The following is a 17,890-nucleotide window of genomic DNA, read 5'->3' as shown; positions in this document are numbered from 1 at the left end:
CGACCGATTGCGCTGGCGGATCGTACTGTTCTCCTCAGAACCCTTGGTATTGTGAGTTGCTCCCTGGACCCATGACAGGGTTTGAGAGTCTATTAAGCTAAGTACGGAGTATACCCAGCCCAATGTCTTCCGGGAACCGCACCGGGGGCGTCCTCTACCACAGTTACCAGTGTGCCGGTCTCAACTACAAGCCGCGCTTTGACGACGACAACGACGACGACCGTGACGGTGCGCCCGACATCGACCTCGACCCAGACGCCAAGCCCGTCTGGGCCGAAGTACTTCATCACATTGTAAGTCGACCTTGTCTCGCGGTGAAATCTCACCAAGCACATTGCTAACACAGGTCACAGCGGAGACTCTTACTCCCAAACGGGCTTCAACATTAACTCCACCAAGCCCAGCGCCCAAAACCCGCTCGGCAACCCGAACCTCCCCGGTTGGACCACGAGCGGCGGACTCAACTGGGTCGGCTTTCTGTTGGTGCAATACAACGCCTCGCTGACATACTCATACAACCTCGCCTACGGAGGCGCCACCACTGACGCGAGCCTTATCACACCCTACGCACCCACCGTGCTTAGCTTCATCGACCAGGTCTCCGAGTTCTCGCGGAGCCTGGCGTCGAAGCCGGCTTGGGCGCCCTGGACAGCGGAGAACACCCTTGTGGGTGTGTGGATGGGCGTTAACGACGTTGGGAACGCAGCGTGGGGGTCGAACCGTGAAGCGCTGCTCGTGCAGGTCCTCGGCAGGTACTTTGACCAGTTGCAAATCCTGTATAATGCCGGCGTGAGGAAGTTTGTTCTCCTCAGCGTGCCCCGTGAGCTAACCCCCTACACCCCGCGAGGCAACTAGTACGTGTCTTGGAGTGTACATGCTGATGCAGGTGCTTAGCAACCCAAAAGACCCCTCTCATGATCGCCAATGGCGCCGACGCCGGCGGACAACTGTCGGCCGCCATCAAGCAATACAACGAGCTCATCATCAGCAACCTTGCCGCTTTCGAGGCCGAGAACGCGGGGGTCACGTCGTGGGTCGTCGACACCGCGCCCGCTTTTGACGAAGCCATCAACAATCCTACAGCTTACGGCGCACCGGACGCTACCTGTTACAACGAGAACGGCGTCAGCTGTTTGTGGTTCAACGACTACCACCCGGGTGTGCAGATCCAGAAGCTTGTCGCGCAGACTGTCGCGGAGACCATTGGTGCACCGTGGTTTACCTGTGAGTTTCTTTGACACGGAAGGAATGGGAGTATAAAGTTGCTAATGTTTTGCGTGGATAGTGTGATACTACTACAGGGTAGTTGGCTGAGAGGACGGAAGCAGGCCAATAGTCAGTCTCAATAGACAAGATATGAACTGTGGAACTCATGATGCGTCTTGTAGGCCCACCTGATGGGCCAAGCAAAGCAGCATGACAATCCATGGGCGTGGTTTATGTGGTATTACTTCAATGATGTTTGAAACTGACCATGGTGAAATATCAAGCTGATGAAACCATATTACCCAACTCAAAAATGAAAACCCTGTCTCGCTTGCCAAGTTCACTTAGGAGCTCAACATATCTTCACTGACAAAAACCACTCTCTTCTTCCCTCCAGCTTCCTTCCATCCTTTCTCAACATCTTTGAACCCAAACGTGATGGCATCGTTCGCCTTCAATCCCGAACTCACACCCACCATCCCCTCGAGCTCCTTTGCATACTCTTTCATGGTCCAGCTCCCTGGGCCAGCACCACGAATCGCAACTCTCTTTCCTCTCAAGATGGCCCCGGGGAGACTGACATCTCCGTCGCCGGACACGGAGCCGATGTGAACAAACTGTACCTCCTTCTCAGACTTGGGCAACGCCTTGAGTAGATCGACGGCAGAAGGCCCGTAGACGTAATCCAGCACGACGTCCACCTCGCCCAGCTTCGACCAATCCGTTTCGCTGCCCGCGAGGACGATGCTCTCGTCGAGTGCCATCTCCGCCATCGCTGCGGCGTTTCTCGCGATCCCCACTATGCGTCCCGCGCCCTTTGCGTGGGCAACATCCACCGCGACTCGTCCACTCGCGCTCGTGACGCCCAGAATAGCGACCGAGAAACCGGGCTTCTGGGACCCCGTCCGCGCGGCGAACGCCATCCAGCTGCTCATGGCGGGGTTCGTGAACGCAGCGACCGCGACGGGGTCGGCGGTCTCCGGCAGCGGTGCGACGAGGCTGCGCTCGACGTTGACGAACTCTGCAAAGGAGCCGGTCATGAGCGCGGTGAAGTAGTAGCGCTGGCCTGTGGCCGGGTCTTCGCCCACGCCGTCGGCGCCGGGAAGGTGAGGCAGGGTTGTGGAGGTGTAATGCCTGCCCGCGGCGCGGGACAAGACGAGGCGGTGGACGCCGGCTGCGAGGACGCGCAGACGGATCTGGGTGGGAGAAGGGGGCGGGAGGTCGTCGGTGGTGGTGTAGGTTGGGGAAGAGTCCCAGGAGTTGACCAAGGTCGCGTACATTTTGAGTGAAGCTGCTTTCGTGAGCAGCTGAGAGGGACTGGAGATGAGAGTGAGACCGGTCGTTTATGTTTCAGCTTGAGGATGAGATGATTGCAAAGCCTTACCGGTTCCTAGGACTCGGCTGCACTTATATAGTCCAATGTGAGTAATCGTGAACCGATACGCGCGGGTGATGAGTAAGAGCCGCCATCCATGCCGCCTGGTTTGCTGCGTGGCGCTGAGCCCGTAGGCAGTCTGAGATGTTATTACCGCGCGCGCGCGCTCGGCTTGATTTGTAATAGTTAGTGGAAGCAGTTGAGTAAAAAACAGGTTCGTCTCGTATGAGAGTGGCTAAATCAACACCCCCCCCCCCCCCCCCCCCATCTGGACAAGCTTTCGTAGGGCTGAGGGCCCGCCAAACAAGATGCGGTTCAGATGACAAGGGCAAAAGGTGAACTTGTGGGCAATCCTCTGGCACATCGGCTTCAAGGTAAGAAAACACGCGTCCTCGGGTACCGGCACCGAAAGTGGCGTGTCCGACGGCGTTTCGGGGTTCCACGGAATCTCCGTTCCTGGAAGCATTCGATCCAGGCTAGGGCGCTGAAGCAGTCTGGCGGTGTTTCCGGCGGCAACAGATACCATTGGCTCAAAACCCCCGACATGGCTTTCTTACAACCTCTCGCGCCTGTGTCGCAATCGAATGTCGTAGAAGCGCGACGGCCGAACTACTCTCTCACCAAGCCGCCAGAAGACAGCACTCTGACACCATACCCAATACTCGCATTAGTCTTTGTACCGTAGTATTATAAACCCAGCCTTTCGATCGTTTGATGGAATATGCGAGGAACTGTAATTTATTGAGTCCACCTCAGGTTGGGGAAGGAGAACGTAATTGGAGACACATTTTCTAAATATGGCCACTTATAGCCATCTCCGGCTTCAGTTATATGCAAATTCAGGATTGCCTTGCAATTAACATTTTGGATGCCTATGGTACGATTGTTAAGCGCCAAGCCAATATCAGTGGGGTTACAAAAGTGCGATGTGCTAGAATTAAGCAAGTTCAACAACCACTTTCACCCGGGTGTCGATGAAATAAGCTAGGCTAAAAGCCATGTAAAAAGAGTATGTAGGGGCAGTTGGTGAGGGATTTAGTCAAGACGCATAACCTTCCTTTCCCAGAGAGATCGGCCAAGTCATGGTCAAACTGGCGTGTTCGTTCCAAGCAGTCTCAGGACCAGAAAAAGACGATAACAGTAATGAATAATTCTTGTCTAAAGGAATAGTAAGCACCAAGGAACTATACAATACTTCTGCACACGCTTATAGTGGAGAGGCAACACAGTCAAAACGTTGCCTGGTGTATTGGAGTGAAGCTTAGTGCTACCGAAGATGCAAGAACATTAATTCTAAGCACATTTGAACAACGGTGATGGTACACTCTCACTTGTGGAAGCAGGTGGTCTGGCGACGATATAGTAGTCTCGATTACGCTGGTAAGAGAGCGATGGGAAAGAAAGATATGCCTGGCCAAAAGTTCCCCAAATTCATTGCAGGAAAAGAAGCGGGATACTTACTGATATCATACATAATGGCGTGATAGGGCACGCTGGGCATTGTGTCAAAGCCTTTTAAGCTTGGTTGACTGTATTGCTATTACTCGCATGACACTATGTCGTAGTGTTCGTAGCAAAATCGCCTACCTTCGGGATGACTGCGGCGGCAGCATGGAACTGCCATGTTTAGTGTTACCTTGGCTGCGTCGTGCAGATCCACTTCTCACTGGCCTGGAATCTAAACACCCCTTTCAAGCTGATCACGGCCATGCAATATTTCCTGCTGCCCGTCTTGAATAAGTCCGCTTCAGATGTCCGGTTGAGCCTGTCTTGTCCCCGAGGTAGCGAGCGAATATCAATAACAAGTTTCGCCAAACGTAGCACCGAGGGCCGCTAACTATTTCGTGGTCATCTTCCTCTAGGGTGAGCTAAAAGGCCAAGAACTGTTAGTAATTCGTGCCCCCGACTCTTTGAGTCGGCATGCATTTCCATTTCCTGCTGACCTCGGGGTCACTTTTCCGCGTTCCATGATTGCTCTTCCTATCCTCAAAGACGCGCTCCTATTCCTCGGTTCTATTCACGGACTTTGGTTTCCGGGGGAAGAATCCGAATGCCTGACAGGATGCACCATGTGACAAAATAAAACAAGGAAATCGTTGCGGTCGATCAATACTCTTCTATCTTCCTAGATGATCGCAACATAGAGAGTATGATCCGTCTCAAATCCGACCTCTGCATTACTCCACTGGTGGTTCTGATGTTCTTATTTGTTTTATTGGTCGGTCAAACATTGGCAAAGCTCGTCCCGAAAGACTCAGAAAGGATCTTGTCCCGGTGGGTACGACTTTGATTCGGTAACCGCTATTTTCTACGTATCTTACATCATTTTCGAAATTCCTTGCAATATTATTTGCAAGATTACTGGCCCTGTTACTTGTCTATCTTCTCGGCCACTTCCCTTCGCATAAATATACCACCAGACGTCAAGACCGTCGCGAGCGCCTGCATCAACAATTAGTCGCAACTCGCAGCATGTCTGGTTCTCCTTGTTATTGCAGAATCGGATATCATGTTGGGCTTGTCCTCCTATCTTTCTCGCTTCTACAGACATTCTGACCTCATCTTCCGAATCTCTCTCTCTCTCTCTCTACATTGCCATGGCACCTCTTGCCGGTGCTTTCGGCGGTCTTTTGACTCTGCAATTCTAAAACTGAAGGTTTGGGCTCTCTCATTTCCGCGGGATCGTGGCGTGCGATCTTTGTCGTGGAAGGAGTTGCAAACGGTGACCTTGGGCCTGCTCGCTTTGATGCTCCTGGCCGACATACAGACCTGAGATGACACGCTCCTTAACCCCCCAAGAGCCCTAAATCGTTGCCAATCACTCAATAGATAAAAGGCTTGGATACACTATCATTTTGGATAAGATGAGCGGGAAACAGATGATCAAGGCTGCAATCAACCCCGTCACGGTATTCATCGTTTTACTGTATTGATCGGAAGCTACTGCGCATTGGCACGGCTTAATTTGCTTATCAATTCCGATAGGTAGAATCAAGCTAGACCCTTAACATGCAAGACATTATATTTAAGGGTCAAGCAACTGGCTATTTTTACTATCTACCCACGAATAGGAAGTCTTGTCAGCGCGTGGTCCAGTTTTATTAGGCAACCACATATGAACCTCCCAAGAGCGGGCGTCAATAGAAAACCCCTAGGGCTTGACAGGTTCAATGGGGAAAGGAGAATATCTGCACGATGGTTCTTACTAAGAGCAAAGGAAGGGATAGTGCGTGTTCATCTTGGACAATGCCAAGATGAACATCTTGCTGGTACTGGTATGGCTATGTCACAAAGCAGTTGGCTAATACTGGAATGGTGTTGCAAGGACAGAGGCCATATTGCAGACTCCCAGCAGTCTGGCTTAAGGGTGTGCGCAAAATTTTGACTCGATGCTGCATGGGGCGTATCTACTTAGCAGGTTGCAGGCCAACCAACTCCTCTTTTGACCCATCGCCAAGGACACAAAGTAGATGCCTACGATGATATGGTCTAGAACTTCAGCCACAATGATGGCTTTCTTTCTCGACTTTCTTCTTCTGGAGAAGTCGTTCTGCCGGGCCTATCACAATGCTCGCTTCCTGCTCGGCAAAAGGCAGTGGAGAGAAATTAGAACAGCCAATATAGCGCTGGCCGGATACATCCACCAGCAAGGGAGGGTGTTCACGGTTGCCTTCCTAGCTCAATGGCTCGTGCTGAATACAAGCTAGTATCTGTAGCATTAAGGTTAAACTTATAAACACCATCATTGGCTAATTGTACGACGTTTCCCTTTACAGCATTAGTGACGACGATAATAACCTACTTGACCCCGGTCTTTGACTGACTCTAACCTTTCCTCGATCTGGAATGTAAGTTGAGTAATTTCTGACAGAATACCACTGCTGCTCAGTTGAACATCTCCAGTTCTACTGCCTGTGGAGTCGTCGGCCTCTGTTACGAGATACCGCTTTGAGACCCTTGTCAAGAACCACCAGCCGTTGTCTGAGCTGCTTGAACTCGGTCGTTGCGTACCATTCGCCATTGTGTCTAGGCTTGACCGAATAGGGCAACGCCATGTATCACGATCGTGAAGTACAAGCAATTCTCATGATACGTCTTGCGGCCTACTTGATGTATGACTCTCTGGTATAAATATGACCGCGGCCGCCGCTCGAGTTACCTTGTCTTTTCTTGCATCCTCAGCATCAAAACATCTCACCCCATCTTTTCATTACACATCCAAGACAACACAAAGTCCTCACCGGATCTTCGCTCACGTCTTTCTCTCCTCGTAAGCATCATGGTTTCCAAGATCGCCATCATCCTCGCTGCTGTCGCTCCGGCCGTGCTCGCCGCGCCCACCGATGGCCTATCTGCCCGCCATGCCGATATCGCCACCCTCTATGGCATCGACACCACGAACAAGACTGTTATTGACCTGCGCAGCGACACGGATAAGCTGAAGCGTCAGAACCCTGGCCACATTTGGGCCTGTGACAACGTCGGCTTCGTGGAGCCTTGCTCCCTGTACGTCGTCCAGAACGGACAGTGGTACAACCTTGAGGGCCTGGGCTTGAACAACCGCATCTCTAGCATTGGAGCTGACTGGGGTGCCGGCTGCTGGGCTTGGGAGTAAGTAGTCCCCACCCCCTGTCTTACTCCTTTTTCTACAACCTTGGTACAAGGCCCTGTGCCTCCCTCGGAGTTGTGGTAGTTTGTGTGGGATAACTAACAATTTTCGCCCAGCCACTTTGACGCCAACGGATGCTGGAACGAGAATGGTGCTCCCGCCCTTGACATCACGTATCCCGGCCTTCGCGATCTCACAAGCTTCAGCTGGAACGACAAGATTGGCTGTGTCAAGTGCGACTTCTGGGGATCTTAAACGATCTTATGATTATCTTTGATTTCAATTTCTCTTCGTTTCTACACTTGAATGTTTATGACGGAACGCCAGTCGGTTACTCGAGCTTCGCTGATCTTCTGGGGCACAAAGTACTCATTGTTAGTCATCTGTGTTACCAGATGTCAAGCAGGCTCCAGGGTGTATGTACCTACCCGGAGGGGAGGAGTGCAGGGGGATGGGGAGGGTAAACCAGCTCTGCAGAAGGCTGGGCGTCTTGAAGATAAGCATTTCTCGTATTTAGCCATCATATATTGCACATAATACTTACTCATCACTGCTTAACCGGCACTGGCTGTCGTAACTTTGAGCTCTGGCTGAGGGCTATGTGATGATGCTTCTGTAGCTTATTAGCACCTGAAAGTGGTTCTTCGGGCATGATTGGAGCCCCAAAGTTGAAAGGGCCTCTCACAATGGCCCAATATTTGTGAGAGCTGGTGTAAGTCGGCTTGCGTTGGTTCGAATAACGTGTATTCCAGGGTGGTGATTCGCTTCGTTATCCACGTACTTCGGGCAGTAACTGATAAGTTGATGGAGAACCCACGGTCCAAACCCTTCGCGAATCATCCAATCGGAATGGGAGATGAATGGTGTTAATGTTCACATTGATGTACTTGAAAAGACCCTCTTAGTCCTCTACTACTCATACGACCCTGAAGACAACATTTGTCAGACGTCATGGAATCTGAGCCAGTGGCGCAACTAGAAGCCATAAGATTCTAAGCCGCTATATTTGACAAGTCGTGAATCAGAGAAATGAACATAAGTCAATCTCTAATACTAAGTTTTAGTTGTGGCATCTACTATATATTCAACAGAAACCCAGTATTAGCTATCTCTATGAAGCAAAGCTATATATAACTCCGCATGGTACCCATAACTGATTTCATCACTCTTTACTATACGTCATTTTTCGTCATCGAGTTCTCTGCTATCTCTATTTACACTCCAACCCCCTCTGTCTGAATCTGTTGTCAAGACCACGAGGACGCAAGCAGAGCCGATATGTCTGTCTACCCATTCTATGTATCGTTGAATTTTCTTTGACTTTGAATGATTATCCGATATCATACATGCATATTGACAGGAGGTTACTGGTCTTGATTGTATCCGTCGATGCAGATGTAAGTAGTGGGTCATAATCACTCTGTGCAATTGCTATCAAGCACCACGCTTTAGATGGATATCATCATTCAGTAGCACCTCGAGCCATATCACGTCTAAATACAGGTTTTTCAGTGACACAAAGTCAAATTCTTGAAGTGCCGAGAAAATAGGGAGTGAAAAGTCTGATCCGACACTGGTCAAAGTTCATGATAACAATGTTTGTTGGCGGATAGCTCCTGTCATAGTAAGACGTTTTTGTGGTGTTGTTGAACAGTGAATGTTGACTTAACTCAGCCGTTCTAGCACTTCAAAGTACTGTCCAAATCGAAGTACCTTCAACTTCAACTCATATAGTCTTCCTTGTCGTTCACTCCACAGTTGTAGGCCTCGCCGTCGGGCGATCGTATTATGCAAAATGTATCAGAATATAACCTTGACAGAGGAAGCTGTCTTGGCTTATAGTCCATGGCCAGCGTGGCTAGCTCGCGAGGGCAACTGAAACACCGCCACATGCTTGGATAGACAATGATGGGGCATTATTCCTTCGAAGCGTTGCGCGAGACAACGGGAGCGCCACCAATTTTTTTGCAAAGAGACCGTGCAACTGGATCATCTGCCAGTACTCCGTATTGAGTCAACATACTCGCACCTTCAATAATGACTGCGCTTGGCTTGTGCAACTCATTACCCACAGGATATTTGGCATACTCAATACGATAATACAAGGGAGTTTTCTATAGCTCATCTGCTGTTTCGAAGGCTGCCCTCTTCTGACAGTGTACGTCCCGATTGAGCAATACAACACAGGCTGGCGTGTCCACTAATGGCCGGGGGCTTCTCTTCGTTGCCCACCTTCCGTGAGACCTTGCTGGGTTTGCCACAGAAAACACCAGTTCCGCCTCCAGGATGGGTCTGCTAATCTTGGAGCGTCCCCTGATTTTCCTATTCTCGCCCACTGGCCGAGGATATTGGGCATCAACACCCTTCAACCCCTTCAGGTTTCCATAGCCTCAACACGAGTGACCATCCCGAAACGAAGGGAAAGATCATCAGGAACAGTCCGCCGCGATCGGAGTCAAGCAAGCCGGAGGCCGTCAGGTTCCTAGGCACGTGGGTGATAAAAAAAGATGGCCGCTTTTCCTTACCACTACTACATAGCAACCAGCCGTCTGTTTTGTCACGCGGGTGCTAGGTCACAGGTACACTTGCACAATCGATTACCCATCGGCGACGTCTCCGCTTCGGATGGGTCAGCGACCCGAGGGAATGGCAGCGTGGGTCAGTTCCACCGCCTGACAGAAAACGGTGGAGGAATCGTCGAGGGCAGTCAGTTGGGGGGTTCTCACTGTCGTACTGAGCGTTGGTAAACCAGGGAACAGATTGCATCAACATCCCAGATGGCCGTATCCAGCGGACCACAAAGATATTCGACGCTCGCTCGGACAAATCTGTGTGCTCCTCTCCCTCTGTACTCCGAGGCAGTAGCTGCCCCCTGCAAAGCCGTTAGGTAATTAATCATACTCTACATGCCTGTAAAAGCCGCAAGGTAGTCAATTCAACAACTCCCGAAACCACTGCCGCTCCTTAATGAAGCCAGCCGCCGACATCACGAACAATGACGGATGGCCTCGGTGTAATATATTTATCACACCACTAAACCTTGATGATCGAAGAGGTAATCTCACTGGACGCCTGTGGAGGATCGACCACAAATCAACGGATAAAGTGCTCATTCGGAGCGTTCCGCTTCTGCCCCCTTCTTGGCTCGGTACGAGAGGGCGGTTTCAGGGGCTTGTCGGCAGAAGCCGCATCATTCCAGTAGTCTGGCAAACCTGGGGCAATGAATCCTCAGGCGGTGCCGCAAATATCCCGTGTGGGCAAATGGGAGTGGGCGGTGGTACAGGCATTAATCCTCTAAGGGAAACCCAACAGGTCGGCACGGAAGCCCAGTAGTAAGAAGAAGCTATGCTTGCTTTCCCGCATGCGAGGCAATGAGTCAGTTGGCGGAAATTTCGGGGAATACCTCTTTGCCGTCTCACACACTGAAGCACCGTCACATGCCGCCAACCACTTGCGTCCAACGAAAGCCATCATGAAAGAGTTTCGCCCGAGCGAGCGGGGGGGGGGGGGGGGGGGGGCGCGCACATCAGCTTCCATGTCCCTGAGACCGGCGGGTCTCGAGGTAGATTTTGACGCACATTGCACCGCGATAGACCGTGCGTGCCACCCTTCATTGCAGTTGCGTCGTGGCCCCCGTTCGTAGAGAATGGAGTGGAATGCAATGTCGTGGCTAGCCATTTTACGTTACGTGACAGACAGCGACGGGGTCAGGATGGAACCCTGTAGTGCCATTGAAGGAAAGCCGCCGGGGAAAGATGCCCGTATCGGAAGTATCGTCCGCAACCCATCTCACGAATTAGATTCCGGATCCATGCCATTGGGAACGCCGAGACGGCCGTCCGGGCCGCAGGTGATTGGCTGAGTGGCCTGCCATTAATCGTGCTGGTGCCGGCCATGAGTGCCACAATGACCCAAGCTGTTGGGTTTTGATAGTGCCCTAGGTTAGGCTGGCAGCAGGCGGAACTCTCACCCGGTTCCGGTCCCATGAGGAACATGACATGGAGACAATAATGAGTCGTTCTATCATCGTTCTCTCCATCACCCTGACGCTATCGAGAAAAAAACTCCGCCTACCTCAAAGAGCAGGTGGGACGGCCGGTCATGATCCACGGCGTTGCTTCATGCGTATGGCAGGGCTGGCAGGCACAGATTGCAATCACGACCATTTGTCCAACGGGCGCTTAATGAGATCGGATGGCGCATAATTGGATGGATAGGTAAGTGCCCACACGGGCTTCACCGCTGGCTGGAGACGAGTTATTGACAGGAGGAGGGCGCCGTTCATAGTGGGTGAGGTCACTTCGCTTGTGCGCGCAGACGTGTAAAAGTGTGTCCCAAGCCACCCATCAGAGGTTAGATTGATAGCCCGTATGCTATTTCTTATGAAGCCAGCAATCCGTTTCACGCTGGGACCAGAGATCTCTGCTCTTGCATTCGATCTCAGGACAGACTCGACGAGGAGGGCAGGGGTGCAGGGAATCATGTGAAAACAAGTGTGCCGTCGACTGAGTCTCTCGACCCCCCCCCCCCTCCCCCCCGGCCCCTGCGCTAGAAGCCAGCTAGAAACCCACCGTTTGGGATGACAGTTCTTCAGCGCAAGGGTTCGCCTGACTCGCCGAAGCTCCATATCACGACCTGCGGCCCCCTACGAGAATCTCACAACCTTTAGCGAGACTAGAGTCCCCTGAACATACAGCTTGACCGGTGTGTGGAACCAGCAGGACGCTTTTAATCGATATCTCTTTATGGTCAAGAGGATTTGCAAGACGCCCTCTTGGCAAGACCCTAGAAAACTTTAAACTGTCCAGGGCCAAGGAGGACGGACGATGGCAGCTTTGGAGCCCTGATGCATCACATTAGTCAACTCGGACCGAGGAAAAGCAGATGTTGGATGTCGTTACATAGGATACGGCATGGGCCTGGTCGAGCGCGGTGACAGACATCGAGGCTGCTTGATTGTGATGCTTCGATCCGGAAATGTCGGTATGATGCCAGAGTCATATCGTCGAGTGATGGTCGGAGCCAGGATGCTCTGCACGCAAGAACAGACTCGCCAACAAAGTACACTTGCTGGCCATGGCAAAGCACCCAAGTTGTACTGAGACCTACGTCCCACGTGAAGCACTGCCCGCCGATCACGATGAATGAAGGCGCATGCACCAGCCAATGGCCTTCGACGGCACAGTCGGTTCCGCGGAGATGCAGCGTTGCAGCAAAGAGAGAGAGAGATGGAGAGAGGGCATTGTCGGCCAGAACGGCCGGGAGATGGCGCGAGCGTCCGACCTGCAACGAAACAACACACATCGAACAAGAGGCGACCGTAGGGTAAAATAGAGTACCGGCCGTCGGGCTTCTCCGGCACAAGGAAGTGGAATTGTCAGGGCCGTGAAAGGGGGTGAGGGGATTGTTGATCGGCACGAATTCTCCTTGCAGCGTCTTGACAGGCATCGCACGGGTCATTTGCGTACTACATTGTATGTATGGGACGGAACATGGGACTGTGGCAGACAGTCGGTCTGATCTTAACCCTTCACTATAACTGGGAATCCATGGATACCGACCGCGAGCTTGCGGAATCCAACACGGGGAAGAGTCAACGACAGTCCAGAACATAAGAGATGCCTCTCTTTGAGGAGAAGAGAAAGCGCATGTGAGCCTCTTTTCGCTTGGGTTTAGGACATGGGTGAGTCAACTCCTGTCAAGGTTGTCGATGAGACAGACCCATCGTGAGCCTAATGATCAAGTACCATCCTTGACAGAGACGCTGAGATATATGCGTACGGCCACCCATCCATCCATCCGTGATGCTACCAGTATGGGGCCGGACGGCAAGCCGCCCGGGATGGCTGACGGAAAGGGCTGCATCGCTGAGAAGCGGTGATGAACCCCTCCTATACTAATTTGGTGTCCTACTATAGTATACACGGTTTCCGTCCGTTGTCGACCACTGACATAGACGACACTTCCACGCAGCGATGGGATCAATGTTTATGTGGGACTAAGGCCAGTTGGCAAAGAGCAGCAGCTGAACAGAGCGAAGACTAACGAAAGGCAAAGTGGATTTGGATCGATGCCCGAGAATGAGAGACAATGGCGAACGGCGAGGCCTACCGCCTTCGTATGGTTTCCACAGCGAGTGGAGATGGCAACACTTGGTGTTGAAAGAACGGCAACGGTTGGTAGACGTGAAAGGAGGAGGAGTAATAAACAAGGTTGGCTTTAGCGTGGCTCGTCAACAGCGCGCAGATCCCCGAAAGATGGTGCCATGTGCAGAAGAAGCGGTATGGCAACCTGGGCAATGTCTTGGACATTATCTACTACGCAGAGGGTTGGCAATGTCTCCACGGCCCTGGGAATATCAAGTCCAATAAGATCATGTACACGTTGAGACACCAACGCAGAGACTAGCGCCGGCACCTTGAGAGCAAATTGACAGGGGGGGGGGATATCAAGTGGCACGTGATGGTATTGGAATGGACTCTCGCCTTGACTAACTTGACCGGTAACGGACTGCCTGTTGATCTACGCAGGGCCACGTGCCTCGTATCTATCTCTAGAGGCCTCTTGAGACTTATCAAGCTGCCAAAGGCGCAATATTGGTTTACCGTGGTCCCGTGAGACGCTAGCTGCAGACGCGCGAGGCGAGCCTGGGCCGGTTCCTTCTGGTATGCGCCATTCGCATACGACGATGCGAAACCAAGCCTGGGTGAAATACGGATAGACTCGCCTCGATTTCTCAGCCAAGAAGGTTGTAAATATCGGGGGTTTATTATAAACCTTAGCCACTGTATCGGGCGGTTTGTCGGGCCTGGAACATACTTCTCTGGGCTACCGGGAGCGACATGGTCATGACCCTCTCCCCTGGGCCGTCATGGGAGCATGCGTGCTACTCTCCAGGACGACCTCAAGAGGCACCGCCTCACATTAGCACCTTGGTAGTACTCTCGAGGTGATTCTGGGCATAAAAAAGGTCACGACTCTTGTTTGAGATGACTCCTGAGTTTTGTTAACCACGGAAGATGCCGCCGGCATCGCGCGGGTTACGCAACACGCCGTCGGTACCTTTATCGTAGAAGGGGCGCACCGCGAACGTCCGGCAAACGGCAATCGGGCGTCATAATATCTCTCCGAACTTTGGTCAAGAGCAGCTAGTAATACGCCCGTTTGCTTATTGGAAAACTGCGTGTCCGCCGCCAATGCCGTTCGGTCCGGGCCTGTCCCACCGGCACCTTGCGGCTGGCGGGCATTGGTCGACACTTTTACATGATGCGCCAAGTGGACTGGTGACCCTTGCCTGTCGCTTTTCTTTTCTTTTCTTTTCTTTTCTTCTTCACCATCTACATGATGTCTCCCTCGGCGCGAACGCGAACGCGGGGAATCGACAATGCTCGGTACCGTCAGCTCGCTCTACCCACGCATGCACGATGAGCAGGGGCTATGCACAACCATCCCCTTGACCTTCGGCTCTTGTCTATCCCTGCTGGGGTCTGGTGTCCTTCATCCGGGCCCCGGTCAGTACATACAGGTACAGTCCATGTGAACAGTGCCATAGATGGCTCAGGTGCAAGTCCTTGTCCCCTCACAAGCAATTTTTTCCCTGGTCCTTCATGTATACGGAGTACTCCGTATAGGTATATATATACATAATTAGTTAATTGTTTTATCTTTTTTTTTTTTCATATGCTTTACTGCGTAGTCTTGGCCCCCCTTTCCGGAGCCAGCTCCTACCCTCCCTCGCTGGAGTGCCTCGTTACTCGGTTTACTGGCAAGGCGAGAGTCACTCGAAAATGACCGCTCAAGCCCCTTGGATGGGGGGTTAGCAGTCGTCCCGGCGGTTTTTGCGCCTTAGTGGCATGCTTGATCTCTGCCTCCACGACCCCCCCCCCCCCCTGCGGGAAGCTCGAAAGTCATGTGTTCTCAGGGTCGCATTGCCGACTCGTGGTTGGCGATGAAGTAAAAGCAAGAAGTGAGGGACAGGGCACAGAGATGCAACAGCCTTGAACAGAACAGCGGCATGGCGGCTGAGAAACGAATCCACGTCCAGCTTAGCCAGGTTAGCTTGGCATTTGAGGGAAAACTCTCTTTCCATTGCACGACCTCTTTCTGGCCTAGTCTGGTGTACATGGTAGTAGTACTGCCACCAAGGCCGCCCAGGGATCATCGTCGCAGGGAGCGCGGCGTTGCTATCATTCGGTTTGCGTGGCCCCCCCTCCCCTCAATCTTGAGACCTGGTCAAAATGGAGCCCGTGAGAGACAAGCGGCTCGAGGGGCCCAGCCGGTGCCTGTCTCGCAATGTTCACACCCGTCGGTTCAGAAAGGATGGGTCCCTGGCGCGGTGCTAGTGTCAAGAGCCAACATGGGGGGGGAGGAGGCTGCCCTACGGCAAGCCACGCACTATCGGAATGATGTGCGACGGTCCTTCGTCTGGAGTGAACGGCATCCTTCAGTGCAGTGCAGAGTCGTCTGTTTGGCTCGTCTGCTCTCGCCCCCAAATAGCCCGGCGCGGCGAACGGACCACTGCAAAGGAGCAAGAAGCCGCGAGCACTCCTCCCATTGGCCATCAGATCCAACCCCTTATTGCTCGCTGCCTGCACCGAGCGTCGTTCAACCTGGACGTGATGCCAGGTATGGGTTGGCGACGTGGAGGCATGATGGCAAAGCAAACGGAGCGCGACAAGAGACCTACGGCAGAGCAAATCAAACCCGGTCGTTCTGGGTGCATGTACGGATAGTCTAGGTCGTCTACCAGAAAACGGGGCGCGGCAGAAGGCGAGCAAGGGTTGCGTCGCCTGGCTGGCTTGTTCCGTACAAAGTACGGAGTACTGACTACGGAGTACTGACTACGGAGTACTGACTACGGAGTACTGACTACGGAGTACTGACTACGGAGTACTGACTACGGAGTACTGACTACGGAGTACTGACTACGGAGTACTGTTCGGCTGGAGGGTGTACTTTACTACCTACTCCGTAGTAGACTAGGGAAAATGAGGACCGCCAGAGACATGGAAAGGAGGCTTCTCACAACCCTTGCCGTGGCATGCCATGTCATGCCATGCGATGATGCTTTGGGATTTGGGCAAGGGCTGGCCAGTTCACCCCGTACTTCGTAGTGTACACTACTCCCATCAACATACACTACGTAATCGGCCATCAGAGCCTGTGCTGTGCAGCGGCACTGTGTGAGATGGAGAGATACTTGGGTGACCCGGCCTAAGGGGATCTGCCGAAGCTGAAAGGGGAGAGAGAGAGAGAGAGAGAGAGAGAGAGGGGGCGAAAGATTCCACACGACCCGGTCAGAGTTGAGTTGGAGCACACTCACTCCCCAAAGACGGCACGGAAACTTTCGCACACCCCCTCCGCTCGGACCCGAAGTCTGAGGGACAGACGCACTACTTGGAGGATGAGCAAGAGCCCGAACACCACGCATACCTCTCTCTGTGTGTGTCTGCAAAGTATTTACTACATACGCACGTTGTTTTCTGCCCGATCCTACTGTTCTGTCCTCTCAATGGCCCAAATAGGTAGCCAGACACCCAGACTGGGTTCAATCTTCTTGGGTCCGGCAAGCAAGCATCAAGGGGGGGCAATCATAATTCTGGGGCCATGATGCTTGCTTGGTCGCTCGCCCGCCAGTCTGGTCTAGAAGCGGCCCAGCTTGGGACTCAGACCGTCAGTCTATCATTCCAGTGTCTTGTCCACCCAGTCCCAGTCTTCGTCTCTCTCTCTCTCTCTCTCTCCTCTCGTCTCTAATCCCCTCTTCTCTCTATAGAGTACAAACCATACCCCCCCCCACGCCCGGCCGTCTACTTCACACATACCTTTCGACGTAGCGGTAGGTACTTCTGAGCATAAACCTTGCATCGCCCAGGGATTTCCCTTTCGCCTGGGTTCTCGGAGCCCAGCCCACTGACGAACAGCCCCGTCCACGAGTCCAGTCTTCAAGCCTTAAGCTATATACAGAACGGCGACCGCATCACACAACACCACCCACGCTCTGTTCTGCACAAGCCCACACCACTTGGCTCGACAAACACTCGACTCTTCTTTCAAATACGGAACGTGCCCGCCATCCTCTCTCTTTCTCGCCTCACGACAACTTCATTCTTAACATAACCTTAGTTACTTGGCCTTGTATTTGCTTCGATACTTTGTCCAGACGTTACCGTATTCCGTACCTTTTGAGAGCTCTGCCGCCAGGCCTCCCCGCGTACTTGCTCAACTGTACCACATACGGATTCCCGCCGCCGCCGCCGCCGCCGCCACTCTATTATTCTGTCTTTGGCCTCGACTTACACCCGGAGACCTGCCAAACACCGTCCACAGCCCCGGCCCCCTCGGCAACGCATCTCGGGAGAGAAACATGTGCAACTACACTCAGGTGCGTGTTTCGTGAGCTCGAATCTCGCAACGACGAGAACGCCCGAAAGGCTGACATTCCCCTCTTCCCAATGTCCAGAGAGAATTCAGTTGCAACCACGTCCGCTGGATCGTGTCCCGCTGGTGCCCACTCTACGCTCGCACACAACGCCGCTGTCCTCCTCATGTTACCCACTGCGAGTACAGGTACGTCTCTGATATTGCTTCCCTCCCCTTCCCTTCCCATACCTCCACATGTATGCAGATCACCCGGGTGTAAGCCAGCCAGCTGGTTTCTCGCTTCGCTCTTTGACACACAATTTCGCACACGGGGCAGAGTG

The 17,890-nt window shown here is 52.7% G+C and overlaps 4 protein-coding genes across 4 annotated transcripts; 3 read left to right on the top strand and 1 right to left on the bottom strand.

Moving 5' to 3' along the window:
* Nucleotides 1–122: 122 nt before the first annotated feature.
* GLRG_08211 (GDSL-like Lipase/Acylhydrolase) lies at nucleotides 123–1,238 on the top strand (the record flags this gene model as incomplete). The annotated part of the gene is made up of 3 exons (XM_008098896.1): nucleotides 123–293; nucleotides 331–820; nucleotides 895–1,238. The coding sequence occupies 3 exons, from the start codon at nucleotides 123–125 to the stop codon at nucleotides 1,236–1,238; spliced, it is 1,005 nt and encodes a 334-aa protein (XP_008097087.1).
* Nucleotides 1,239–1,550: 312 nt separating this feature from the next.
* On the bottom strand, nucleotides 1,551–2,486 carry GLRG_08210 (quinone oxidoreductase; the record flags this gene model as incomplete). Its single annotated transcript, XM_008098895.1, has 1 exon — nucleotides 1,551–2,486. The coding sequence occupies one exon, from the start codon at nucleotides 2,484–2,486 to the stop codon at nucleotides 1,551–1,553; it is 936 nt and encodes a 311-aa protein (XP_008097086.1).
* A 4,374-nt stretch (nucleotides 2,487–6,860) lies between these two features.
* GLRG_08209 (uncharacterized protein) lies at nucleotides 6,861–7,445 on the top strand (the record flags this gene model as incomplete). The annotated part of the gene is made up of 2 exons (XM_008098894.1): nucleotides 6,861–7,192; nucleotides 7,307–7,445. 2 exons carry the CDS (start codon nucleotides 6,861–6,863, stop codon nucleotides 7,443–7,445), a joined length of 471 nt encoding a protein of 156 aa, XP_008097085.1.
* Nucleotides 7,446–13,280: 5,835 nt separating this feature from the next.
* GLRG_08208 (uncharacterized protein) lies at nucleotides 13,281–13,598 on the top strand (the record flags this gene model as incomplete). Its single annotated transcript, XM_008098893.1, has 2 exons — nucleotides 13,281–13,308; nucleotides 13,414–13,598. 2 exons carry the CDS (start codon nucleotides 13,281–13,283, stop codon nucleotides 13,596–13,598), a joined length of 213 nt encoding a protein of 70 aa, XP_008097084.1.
* Between the last annotated feature and the right edge of the window lie 4,292 nt (nucleotides 13,599–17,890).

The sequence above is a fragment of the Colletotrichum graminicola genome (assembly GCF_000149035.1).
Source record: "Colletotrichum graminicola M1.001 genomic scaffold supercont1.37, whole genome shotgun sequence".
NCBI lineage: Eukaryota > Fungi > Ascomycota > Sordariomycetes > Glomerellales > Glomerellaceae > Colletotrichum > Colletotrichum graminicola.
This window is presented reverse-complemented; position numbering and strand designations above follow the sequence as displayed.